The following is a 13,124-nucleotide window of genomic DNA, read 5'->3' as shown; positions in this document are numbered from 1 at the left end:
ATGATCCTCCTGTTTGCGTGCTGTAGAAAGAGGAAGTCGGCATTAACAGAAGCCAGCTAATCAAAACTCTCTTTTATTAGTATGCGCATGAAGGAGGAGCATTATGGGTAAGGAAGCCAGATATATCTTTTAAAACACCGCCAACATGTTTCCACAGATTCACTATAATTTATTCAGCAGACTCATTTCTAAATCGTGTTCATTTCTCCATCAGTACACAAGGCCTGCTGTGACAGACAGAAGCGCACACAGCACACAAAATAAAAAAAACAGGTTGATCTGGAACCTCCACCCAAACTAGATTTCAGCCACCTACACTACCGTAAGTTGCTCTCACACCAAGCGTGTTTTCCTTTCCAGCTCTGTTAGTCACAGGACTCCAAATACCACAGCTCAAAAAACTCAGTCTCTGGAGGCAACACCAGATTCTCTGGAAGACTACCGGTGCTCCAATCACAGTCGTTTTGTTTAGATATTTTAAATATATAATGATTTTTTTTGTTTATGTTGGATTTACACTATTTTACATTAAGAAGGCTAGCTATTAAGAAGGGTATGTGAAAAGACGCAAAAAAAAAATAATAAAAATAAATAAATGAAGACAAAATATGATAATTATGACAGCATGGTAAAAAGTTTCCAAGAGTTTTAATGTGACTTAATATAACAGATTTCTTATAATAATAATAATAATAATAATAATAATAATAATAATAATAATAATAATAATATTAATATTAAGTAATGCTTTCTTGAGCACATAAATCAGCATATTAGAATGATTTCTTGAAGGATTTTGACACGGAAGAAATTCAGCTTTGCCAATGCAGGAAAAAATGACTTTTTATATTTTAAAATATATTCAAATAGAAAAAGTTTTATAATTGTGATTATATTTCACTGTATTTTTGATCAAATAAATGGCCGCCTCGGGAGCCATAAGAGACGTTTTCCAATAACAAAAAACTCACCAATCCAAACTTCGGAAGAGTAGGTGTATATATATTCTTTTCTGTTAGTTATTTTAATAACAATCAACTCCGCGGGATATTTTTTTTTTTTTTTTGCTGTATCAACCTGCCACATAACACTTGTGAGAGACTCTCCTCTTCATAATACAAAAGTGGTCAGAGATGACAATGTTTCTCCCAGTCCCAGAGGTCCACAGAGATGTGATTAAATCACCCGGGAAATCCACACTGTATGCATGTTAGTCCAGAAGCATCATTGCTGCCTGGAAATCAAAAACTCATGCTGCTGTGACAGTACTGCCAGCACACTGACACCACATACTCACAATGTGCTGACAGCAGGGGGATCGAGGACGGTTGGGCAGGGGAAGGGAAGGGGTGTGATGGGGCCAGATACCGGGGCAGTAAGGGGTCTGCTGGCTGCTGATGGCTCACTGTCTGTATGGGGGGGCTGTAGGTCTGCGCGCGCTGCTCACTAGATCAGTCAAACGTGACACTGGATGCATAATTGACGAAAGGCAGATGACAGGAGAAGGAAAAAAAGATAGATTTTACAGCTAGTTGCTAGCAGAAAACATGGTGAATCAATATGCAGTGATCGACAAGTTTCTAATAAACATGGACTCGGCAGAACTTCTTCTGAATAACCTGTCTGCAAGCTGGTTCATCAGGGACTTACTCTGTGTGGGAATGTTGGGGGTCTGGGGTGTGGAGGGGGCAGAAACAACAGCTGGAGTGATAGTGCTTCCCCCCTCACCATCATATGTGGGCACCGAGCCCCGACGAACCACACCCAATAGATCAGTGAACTTAGTGGCAGCTGTGGGCCCAGACAGGACAGGACAGAAATAACAGAGTGGAGTTGAGCTTAGAAAAGGAGCAGAACAGTAACAGCAGTCCTGTGTGCAGTGCCATTAAAGGAACAGTTTACTCGAAAATAAAAATCTATTTCATCATTGTATCCCCATAAATCATTTCAAACAGTCAATTGTTTTTGGGTATCCAAGCTGCAGTAGAAGTAAGATTTATTAGTAAATAATTTCAGCCTTTTCCACACAATCTGTAGCAAATGATTATATGGACTGTTAACATGATTATATGGAATTATATATATATATATATATATATATATATATATATTTTTTTTTTTTTTTAAATAAATAGATCAAATATACACTATCGTTCAAAAGTAAGGGGTAGATTGGAATAAACTGTTTTCTATTCATCAAAAAATCCTGAATAAGATATAATAAGAAATGTTTCTTGAGCACCAATTCAGCATATCAGAATGATTTCTGCAGGATCATGTGATACTAAAGTAATGCTGAAAATACAGTTTTGCCATTACAGGGATAAATTACATTTAGAAATATATTCAAATAATAATAATAATAATAATAATAATAATAATAATAATAATAAGATAATAATAAAACAACAGTAATTATAAATTGTGATATTGTTTCACAATATTACTTTTTTTCTGTATTTTTGATCAAAGAAAAGCCATAGTGGATATGAAATGACCCCAAAATATTGAAGGATAGTGTACAGTACACATGTATTTATAATATATAATTTCTTTTGCAGGGTAAATTTATACAACAGAGATGTGTCATAAATGGAAAAACTCTTCCTGTGCATTTTTTTGTCAAACTTTGTCAAAACGATCCCTGGATCCACGAAAATGACTTAAAACGCTGTCTTATGCACACCAGGCCAGTAGTTGCCAATGTCATTTTTAAAGGAGCACTATTCGAACACGTAATATGCATGTCCACGACATCACAAATTCGATTATGATGTTCGAGAAGATAATGCTACCTGTTTTCAAAAGCTTGCATTTTCAGGCCCCCAAAACACCACTGTCTTGTAAAAGAACGGCCAAAACGCATAAAAAGGTTTCTGTTTTTAGTTGAAAATGGCATTTTGTTTAAACATCCCCTTGGTGTTTCATAGAGGAAAAGAAATTCATACATGCCTGGAAGAACATGAAGGTAAGGTGAGTAAATGATGACAGAACTTTCTTTTTTTTTGTTGAACTATACCTCCAAATAAATCTAGAGAAATCACCAGAAATTGATTAAACCATCAGGACACCGAAAACGGCAAGATTAGATATGATTAAAAACAAAGTATCCGTTTACTAATGAGAACACAAATTATGACCCATAATCTTCAGTAATGCCACTCATTTGATGGCACTACTTTACAAATTTTAGTGCTGATTTGTATCACACACATGCAAAAGGGGATTATGGGAAGGTGGGTGAGGTCATGGCAGTCAGAGGGCACTTACTGAAGAGAGCGGGGGAGGGGCCTGGAGGTGTGTGGGCGGAGTCAGGCTGAAACTGAACTGTTATCTACAAGCTTTCCAGTGACAACCCACCCAACATCACAGAGAGAGAGATGGGACACAGAAAGCATACTGACATCAATAGGGTTTTTGCAGCCATTCTCTAGCCTAGCAGTCCCAAATAAGTATTTGAATTAAGTATTCCTTTAAAACAAGACAAGTATCTGAGAAGCAAAACTAGACATATTAAGACTTGCTTTCAGAAAATTGATCTTGAATATAACTGTATTTTGTCTCGTTCCACTGGCAAACACAACACTACAGAAACACAACAAAATAGAAAGTTTTCCTAAATCAAATCAACATACTAGCCTATTAAAACTATAAAAGGACCATAAAAAGCATGCTAGCTGATTGCAGAAATCAACATGACTGCATCAAAAACACATCTTCAGAGTTTGAAAACTTTTATTTACAGTCCTTATTAACTGGCTCTAGTCAAACAACTTATTCAAACAGAAGTGCTTTACAGTAAAGCTAGCATAGATGTTATTAAGCTAACTTCTCACAGCTGCTCTATAATTCATCACTCAACTATTGCAGCCAGATATTTCCCAACACCACCTCAAAGTAAAACACACACACACACATACCCTTCTCACCGTCTCTTTTGTGGGATCTCGAAAACAAGACATCACGCTCCTGTCATGCACACTGTCTGCCCAGAAATTTGGCGGCAAGTTTTCTGCTCATACGCACACTCGCTCTGAAATAACCAGGGTCTCTGTTTCCCACTGAGCTTAATTATAGCACAAGGTGCCCTTGCCTTGTTCTGGGGCAGAGAGAGCTGACACAGACGCTGAAAGTAGGAGTGACACCAACCCAGAACAGAGTTTTCGAGCCCAGAAGTGAGCACTGAATGAGCTCAGGCTAAAACGGTTCACTAAATTTCTCAGTTTAATTTTAATGGACCATGAAGTGAATCTAAAATGTTTTAGACTTTTGTTCGTACTCTGCATACACAACCACTTAAAAAGTTTGGGCTCAGTAAGATTTTTATGTTTTTAAAGAAGTCTCTTATGCTATCCAAGTCCGTATTTGTTTGATTTATTTGATAGAAAAATTTGAAATATTATTACAATGTACAAGAATTGATTTCTATTTTAATATATTTTAAAATTATATTTATTCCTGTGATGGAATAGCTGATTTTTTAGTAGCCATTACGCCAGTCTTCAGTGTCACATGATCCTTCAGAAATCATTCTAATAATTTTTTGCACAATAAAATTAATAAAAAAAAATCTCATTATTAACATTGAAAACAGCTGTGCTGCATAACATTTTAGATGATATTATATATTTTTTTTCATTAATAGAAAGTTCAAAAGAACTGCATTCATTTGAAAGAGAAGACTTTTGTAATGCTGTAAGTTTTACTACTATCACTTTTTATCAATTTAATTATTGTTGAATAAAAGTTTCTTTCAAAAAAAGATCCCAAACTTTTAAATGGTAGTGTAAATCTGAATTTGTTTTTCAAATAAGAACTTTAGGACTGACTGTATGCTCTGTAACTATGTAAAATCTGATTAGTACACCCAAATATGAAGATTCTTTCATTTACTCGCCTTTGTGTCTTTGCAAACCTGTATTTTTTTCTTCTTCTGTGGAACACAAAAGAAGATATTCGCAAGAATAATCTGAATATTTTTTTTTCTTTTTCTATGGGGTTCAGTGTTGTTTTGGACCCCACTGACTTTCACTGTATGGACAAAAAACATTATTTAAAATCAGTTTTTTTGTGTGTGTGTTTTGGAGAAGAAACTAAGTCATACAGGTTTGGAACAACCCAATAGTGAGTTAATAATTATCATTTTCATTTTTGGGTGAACAATCCCTTTTAAATCAGCCCAATGTGAAAAACACATAAGAAAGCAGATGTCATTGTAGAAAAGATGACAACCTGAACGTACTGAATGCATTTTTTTGGATTTTAAACTAAATACAGTATTATGTTATTTTTGCTATTCAGACTACAAACGAATATAATATTTTTGCAGCCTGTCTAAACAAAACCTTAGAAATCTTTGCTGAAAATCTGCAGTGTGTGTTGTTCCATACAAATGCTAAAAGTTGAGTCTTACCTTTCATTTCTTCATCCTCCACTGTGGCATTACTGCTGTCTGATGACTCCTGCGATATTCAGACACAGAACACCAATTAGTCACACAATACATTAAGTTTTTTTTTTAGAAAGAATACCAACTACCAAAGTACCAAAGTCCTCACTCTCATTGTTATACACACAACATAAATGAACATGTAAACAGCAGAACTCTGTAGAATCACACACACAATTAACCGTTCAATGATGCATGTCCATGTCAGCACGACTGTTAGAAGAGGCTTGTTATGTTTGTTATACTTAACGATATTGAACACAGGCCACACCTCCACCAGGAATGAACATTATGAACTCAATACGCTTTCATAATTTCACAATATCCTGTGCTAAAATCTGAGAGATTCACTGATTACAAGAGTACTGCAAAAGCTTCCACGGGCAGCATGGGTGTAAGGAAACTAGAGGTTGGCCAATGTTATAGGTTTTTTGCCGATTAATCGGCACCGATAGTTGATTGCTGGAACTATCGGTTATCGGCAAAGATCCATGCCAATAGTTTTCCAGGTTGCGTCCGTTGCTGGAGCAGCTGAGAAGGGTCTGCTATCATTATACATTATATATACTGACAGCACGTGCTATTTGTATAGATAGCTCTTTCTCTTTCTGTTTGCTCTATTTTTTAAACACCGAACATCAAAATCTTCTATGCCTCATTGTTCATTCTTGAAGTAAGCCTTTTTTTTTTTTTTTTATAAAGCACTATTTCAGTTTTTGTTCAGTATCCATATTAAAAACTATCGGTTAATTAATCGGTATCGGCCAGTGTGGTCCAACCTAGCTATCAGTATCGGCAAAATCCAATATCGGTCGACCTCGTTAAGAAACGGATGTTCACCTGTATGATAAATAACTTTGGTGCTGTGTTGGGTCACCACTTGATGTCTAATTTAAAGCAGAGTCCTGATGGATTGCAATTCTTACTAAATCGTTTTACAAATATTTCATATTTTCAAATTAGCTCAGCTGTATTGAGAAAACACTCAAAGCTGAAGGGTTTGCAACAACACATTGTTGTGGTAAGTATTTACACACTGCACCACTTGCTCTTGTACCTTATTGTTCAATTGAATTAATCGACAGAATGATGTCTCAATAGGAAATGAGAAGGAGGAGGAGGAGGACATGGTCACCTGAGAAACGGGACCGTGCACCTGTCATATCGTAACAGTAGCGATGACCAAGGACACCAGCTCCTGCTGTAAATAGGCCATCAGTATGTGGGGCGATATTATTAGGTGCTCCTGAAAAGGCTTTTGTTCTCTCATTCCATCATCTATCCTGCGCTACAGACATTGTTACACCTTTACAAAGAAAGTGGCAAACGTGGCGAAATGGACAGCTTCAAGGTGGAAATTTTCAAGGTGGAAATTAACACCAATTCAGAATTCACACAGAACAGCAACCACTTGCAGAACAACTCGGCCCAGATCTAGACTTCACTACTGCCTCCTGGGAGAATCAAAGTGTGATGTGTGACATCACTGGTTTCGGCCCTATTTGCTTCTACATACACTTGCATCTGTAAAATCTGTACATTTGAATATTTCTAAAAACCTCTCTTCAATAACAGAACAAATTCAATATAACAGCATATATTATTATAATAGCAAATATTTCAATTTAAGTTGCTTGCAAATAAAATAATGTACTGTAATCAGCACAATCCCTAGTAAATTCACAGGCAATTCACCTTAAAATTATAAATTAATTAAAAGAATATTAAAAAAAGAATACAATTATATATATATATATATATATATATATATATATATATATATATATATATATATATATATATATATATATATATATATATATATATATATACACACACATATATATACACACACATTTTTTGTCACATTATAGGCCTACTTTTATTTTCATGGATGCATGAAATTAATCAAAAATGACTGTACAGGCATTATAAAAATTATATTTTAAATAGATTTTACATTTGAATTCATTCCGTTTCATTTCTATTCTATGTTTTATTTTTAAAGATGAACTGTGTAATTTCTCTTCCACTAGAAGTACAAAATGCTATTTAAAAAATAATGACTGTCAAAAATATTTTTTTCATGTCAAGGCAGATTGTTTCGCAAGTTGCACTTTCAATGAGCACCACAAGAGGTCTCTACGCCACACAGCCGGAGGCAAAAAGAGACCAAGACGGCAGGTTTAATATTCTCATCATGACACAGATTTCTAAATGTTGCTCTTCGGCCTCATACTGCAAACATCTGATCTGTCAAGAGTCATTTCCCATCATCACAATCATTAATAAACATCATTATTAAACAGACCATCGATTAATTGCAAAACAATCGCACTAGCACATATGGAAAGGAGCGCCACACAAACAACTCAATCCTTCAACACGATATTTGTTTCATTAGAAGAATATGTATACTCATTTGCATGTTATGTTTAATTAAAAGATGCAATTTGTTAATAGTAATGAGTTATTCAACCGGATTTAAAGAGTACTAGCACGAGTACACATTAAACTTCAAAAGGGTCATGCATGCAGCCAACAGGCACACACGCACAGATGATGTCATAGTCTGTAGTCACATTAGCACAAATGCATTGTGGGGCTGCAGATCAAACAGAGGACGGATGGTGGGAAGGAAAGAAAAAGAGTGGTGGTGGTGCTGGTGGTGGGTTACCTTAATCCCATCCACTGCATTATGGATGACAGTGGTCTGTGCCTCCTACAGAGTGACAGGGGAGGAGGGGATGGAAAACATGAGGAGAAAAAAGAAGAAAGAGAGTGTGTGTGTGTGTGTGTGTGTGTGTGTGTGTGGGTGGATGGGTGTTTGTGATTGCCAACCCAGTAACAATTAACAAACAAAACATGCACAAAAACCACCAGAGGTTCAACAGCAGAGAGCTTCATAAAACAAATTACTGCACGTTAGGCTCAATTTTTCAAAACCACCAACTACGAATGCACAAAACCAGCATCCTATCGCTGAAAGTGAAATAGCGTGATTTTGACAGAACGACTGCGGATGCTATAGCAGCCGTTAAACTAACATGTTTATTTTAACATCCTTTGTGTACGTGTCAACCCCGGAAACCTGTTAGCTAGACACACATCAGACCGCATAAATCTGTAATGCCCACTTCTCTCTCGCAGGAAGTAACATTCCCTCACTGTCCAATGGCAGCCTGTGGTCCCCATCATTATGAGGTATTCATCACCATGACAACTGTTGCCCCATGCAACAGGCAGCAGTTGCATGCTAAGGTTACTATGAACCACTGATCTATAATAGAGAACATAATATCATATATATAAATAATGTCTTTCATATATTTATATATGAGTGTGCTATGAACAGTTCAGCCAAAAATGAAAATTGTGTGATCATTTATTCACCCTCAGGTCATCTGTATTAATTTAGTTCTTCTATTGAACACAAGAGAAGATATTCTGAAGATTGCTGGTAACCAAACAGTTGACAGTTGCCACTGACTTCCATAGTATGGAAAAAAAAATACTACTGAAGACAATGGCTACCGTCAGCTGAAAATATCTTCTCTTGTGTTCAACAGAATAAATAAATTCATACAGGTTTAGAACAACTTGCGGGTGAATAAATGACATAATTTTCATTTTTGGATGAACTATACCTTTAATAAATTTTAGTTGATTAGTTTTACTGATAAAATTGTTATTGTCATATAGCTATATATAAAAATATATTTATATTGCTTTATATTGCTTTTATATATTTTTTCTTTTTAAATAAGATTTAATTATTTTCCCCCCCTTTTTTTTAGTTCTTACATATAACATTTTTAATATCCTTTGCAGTTTGATCAAAGTAAAGTTTCCTCAAAGCATAAGCAAAGCAAATTTTAAATACAAAAACATAAATATGGAGATATATCAAATAAGGGTACTAAATAAAAAATATCATCCAATCCTACTTAACTGTAGAGTTAATAGTAAAGCTGGAAGGGAAGCCATGAAACAAAGCACTAAGGCTAGAGTCTTTACTGACCATAAACACCTCCTCACTTCACTTCAAGTTTGAGTAACTATATCTGCACCATAAAACGCACACACATGAGCAGCACACAGACTCTACAGTGGCAGCATTAAAGGGCAACTATGAGAGATCCTAAAATATTCTAATGTATTGAGCCACGTGTTGCAAATAACTGTATATGCTGGAATGCATGTCATGCTTCCATTAGGAGCTTCCTCCCTTAATGCTTTGGGTTCACTCTAAAACCTCTTCACTGAGCTTTTACAGACCACAGAAATCTATAAAATTCCCCTCAGAACATAGACTATCCATCTATATCACTCAAGATGTCATTAAACATTAAATAATAACATCACCCATGTACCACCACGCTGGCATAATGACATTTATTAAATTCACTGCCAGCTCCAAGCAATAAACAACCTTCATTATCTCCCGATCAAAGCAGACACTGAAAGGCAAAGTGGCATTATGCAATAAAAAAAACAAACCCATAAATGTGTGGCAAGAGTGTATAGTAATATATCAGAATGACAGAGTGCAACTGAATCAACAGAGCTTAACCGAGTCCATGGACAGAGACAAAAAGTAAAGGGTTCAATTCAAAAAACAGCTGTGCCACTTTAAGGCTGGGTCATTTAAAATGTTCATAAAGCACTTTCAATAGTGTTTAACTAGATGGCACCTGCTGTGGAGTAGTACTGCACCTTTAAATTAAATTATATTTTTACAAAAAATGCTGATCTTCAAACTTCCTGAGATGCACACACACACACACACACACACACACACACACACACACACACACACACACACACACACACACACACACACACACACACACACACAATAACACAGTTGGAATGGCAACTGCACTGCTCAGGACTGTAAACATTCAACTCAATTGACAACTACAGTATACTAGACCCAGTGGATTTAGGTGAGGAACACCATTAAGGATCGCAGTGAACCAAACAGCCTCTTCTCACCACTGCAGCCAGGAAACTGTAAGAACAGCTTAAGGGCTGATTCTAAGAGCCTTAGGAGGAGTTCCTATTCCCAAACCAATCCAGATCATAATGATGATGCTCCAAACGGCCTGGACACTGCTCACTGACCACAGTTCACATACAGAAATATAATGGCCCCAAAAGTATTTTGTCAATGTAGAAACCCTTAAAAATGCAAGAATGTCACTGCATTAAATAACTAATCATCAAACCAGGTGGCATGTGTTTCAGAAAAGATATCAAAAGCATATTTGTCAATGATTTCACAAAAAAACTTTTGTTAGCTTTCAAATTAATGTATTGTTTAAAATGATTGCATATGGATACTTTGTGGTTCTCAAAGCATAGTGGACATGTTCATCATTAATATGCTAAGACACATTTTGAGAACTTCTTACAGCCACTAAAAATCACCCTGAGACCAGCTGGTTAAAAGTAAAAGCAAAAATGGTAAACAGTAAAGTGGTAAATATATTTACAGGCCACTATATGCACTGTATATACTGTACATACATGTTATTCTCTGCTCTAAACACCAGATCTTTCCATTTAACATTTGCATTGTAAATTACATAATGTTTATATTATTTCATTTTATAACTAGCTTTACATTTTTTAAAAAAAAAATATTTAGTTTTTTTGAAATAAGATTCAATGAAAAAGTTGGTAAAACAGCACATAAGAAAACAAACAAACAAAAAATCCTTATTGTACTAAAGATTGCAAGTACAGTCACAAACAGAGGGAGGAAAAAAGGATGGACTGGAAGAAAAGAAAAGGACTAGAGAGGTAAATACCAGTGCAGGAGAGGGGAGGTTTCCCTTGGGACTGGTGACTATGCTGTTTTTGGTGCTGTTTGTCTGGGGCTGTGCAGGGAAACACAACATACATTCGGTTAAGAAAGGGTCAAGTTGAGAAGGAACAAGGGAGAGTCCGGCATGCACATGTACACAAACACTCTCACACAAACACATGCAGTAGAGTACTGTCATTATCTGTTTTAAAGTAACTGACTGATGTAGTGCCAACTCTTTACTATGTAACTATTTACATGAAAACACGAAAGTGATATTCATTGAGACACAATGTTCTCTAGCAGCGAAAGGGAAAGGGAAGAGAGGGTCATTATTAAAATCTATAAAATGATTTTTGCTAATTTGGCTTCCTAAACTAATCCATTATACTAATTAGCCACATAACATGCAGAGGCGGATTAGATATGGGTGTTTATTTGTACACGGGGTCCCTCAGGATTCATGTCTATGAGCTTGCAGTGGTATCTAATGGTCTATTTTTCCTCGTACAGTTCAGGCACTCACGCGAGAATGTCGTTATTATGTGTCTATGCGGGGGAGTCATGGTCAAGGGAGATGAATGAACAGCAGCCCACGACTACTGGATGAAATAAATTCACATACATGAGCAAAAACACTTCTGGGCACACATATCCATTCAAATACACGCTGTTCCTAGTAACTTACAGAATTCATTAACAATTCTCAAAAACTTTTCACAGATGGTCATGTATCTCCATGGAAGTTCAACTTTATCCAAGTAAACAGGAATATTGTCGGGAAGGACAACCAGCAATGCTATCCTCTTATGGGACCCAGAAGAAAAAAATTCCTGAGCACTGAGAATATAAGCGTCAGCCCTGCAAATAAATGTAAGTTAAAGGAAGCAAGATTTGGTGCAGTCAGAACCCTGGGATGTGTATAAATAGGATCTTCAGATCTTATCGAGATATTGGGAAAAACACAGTGTGGAGCTGGGAAAACACAGGGTCTTACTCTGCATGACTACTCCATTACCTACCTGTGTATGGACAGAAAGGCCTCTCTCCTAAACCTGCTTTTAAAGCTTCCAGAGTGGTCAGTATTAACCAAAATACATCCAATTACCAACATGCAGAATGAGATCCAGAAGGTTCGTGGTGTCCATGGAAGCCGGTCAAAATTATTCAAACAAAGGAAAGAACAGCGAGAAGGAGGAACCCGGTGTTTGTCAGAAAATACTCAAGAAAGCTGGACACTTTTACTGGGACCATGTGGTTTCAGAAAACCACTCCAAAAAGTCTAGTCTGCAGTGTGTTCTGGCCAGAAACCGTGCACTTAAGACATTCAGATACTGATTGACATGTAAAGCAACCATTCTGTTCATTTAGTTTTTATGTGCCACTTAGAGGTGAGTTTATCTGAAACTGTTCATATAAAATAAGACTTGACTTGTGCCCTTAAGGCCTGTTCACACCAAAAATGATAATGAGAACTATTAAAGGCCCCGATATACACTTTAAGCAAAAATAAAAAAATTAACCTGATTTTGAACAAAATCCGGCCTCAAATAAAGTTAGTTTGGGGAGCTTGCCAAAGCAAACTTTCCAAATCAGCTCCATGCAATAGCTCCAAAAGATCCAAAGCTGTTGTTTATCTTCTTTTACCCCTCAGCAAAGAATGTAAAAGAACTTTGAGTGTATTAGGGTTTAACTATATAGTTTTAGTACTTGTTCCAATTCTACGAGTTTTCTCTTCTGCAGGTATGGACACAAACATAGTTATTGTTAAAATTCTTGATGTGAACGGGTCTCTACTGATAAACTGTTTAAGTCTGCCATTCAGATAATATGAATCAGGTGTTCAGTGGATTGAGTGTGGGC

General features: G+C 36.2%; 1 protein-coding gene across 1 annotated transcript in view; it reads right to left on the bottom strand.

Moving 5' to 3' along the window:
• Positions 1 to 1,555: 1,555 nt before the first annotated feature.
• The window catches only part of LOC109064328 (calcium/calmodulin-dependent protein kinase type II subunit beta-like), a 49,866-nt gene continuing 38,297 nt past the window's right edge, over positions 1,556 to 13,124 (bottom strand). The window contains exons 16-19 of the mRNA XM_042757179.1: positions 11,266 to 11,334; positions 8,127 to 8,171; positions 5,414 to 5,462; positions 1,556 to 1,791 (exon numbers count right to left, since the gene is read on the bottom strand). Of these exons, the coding sequence (XP_042613113.1) occupies positions 1,556 to 1,791; positions 5,414 to 5,462; positions 8,127 to 8,171; positions 11,266 to 11,334 (399 nt within the window). The remainder of the gene's footprint in view (positions 1,792 to 5,413; positions 5,463 to 8,126; positions 8,172 to 11,265; positions 11,335 to 13,124) is intronic.

Source organism: Cyprinus carpio, chromosome A5 (genome assembly GCF_018340385.1).
Source record: "Cyprinus carpio isolate SPL01 chromosome A5, ASM1834038v1, whole genome shotgun sequence".
Taxonomy (NCBI): Eukaryota; Metazoa; Chordata; class Actinopteri; order Cypriniformes; family Cyprinidae; genus Cyprinus; species Cyprinus carpio.
This window is presented reverse-complemented; position numbering and strand designations above follow the sequence as displayed.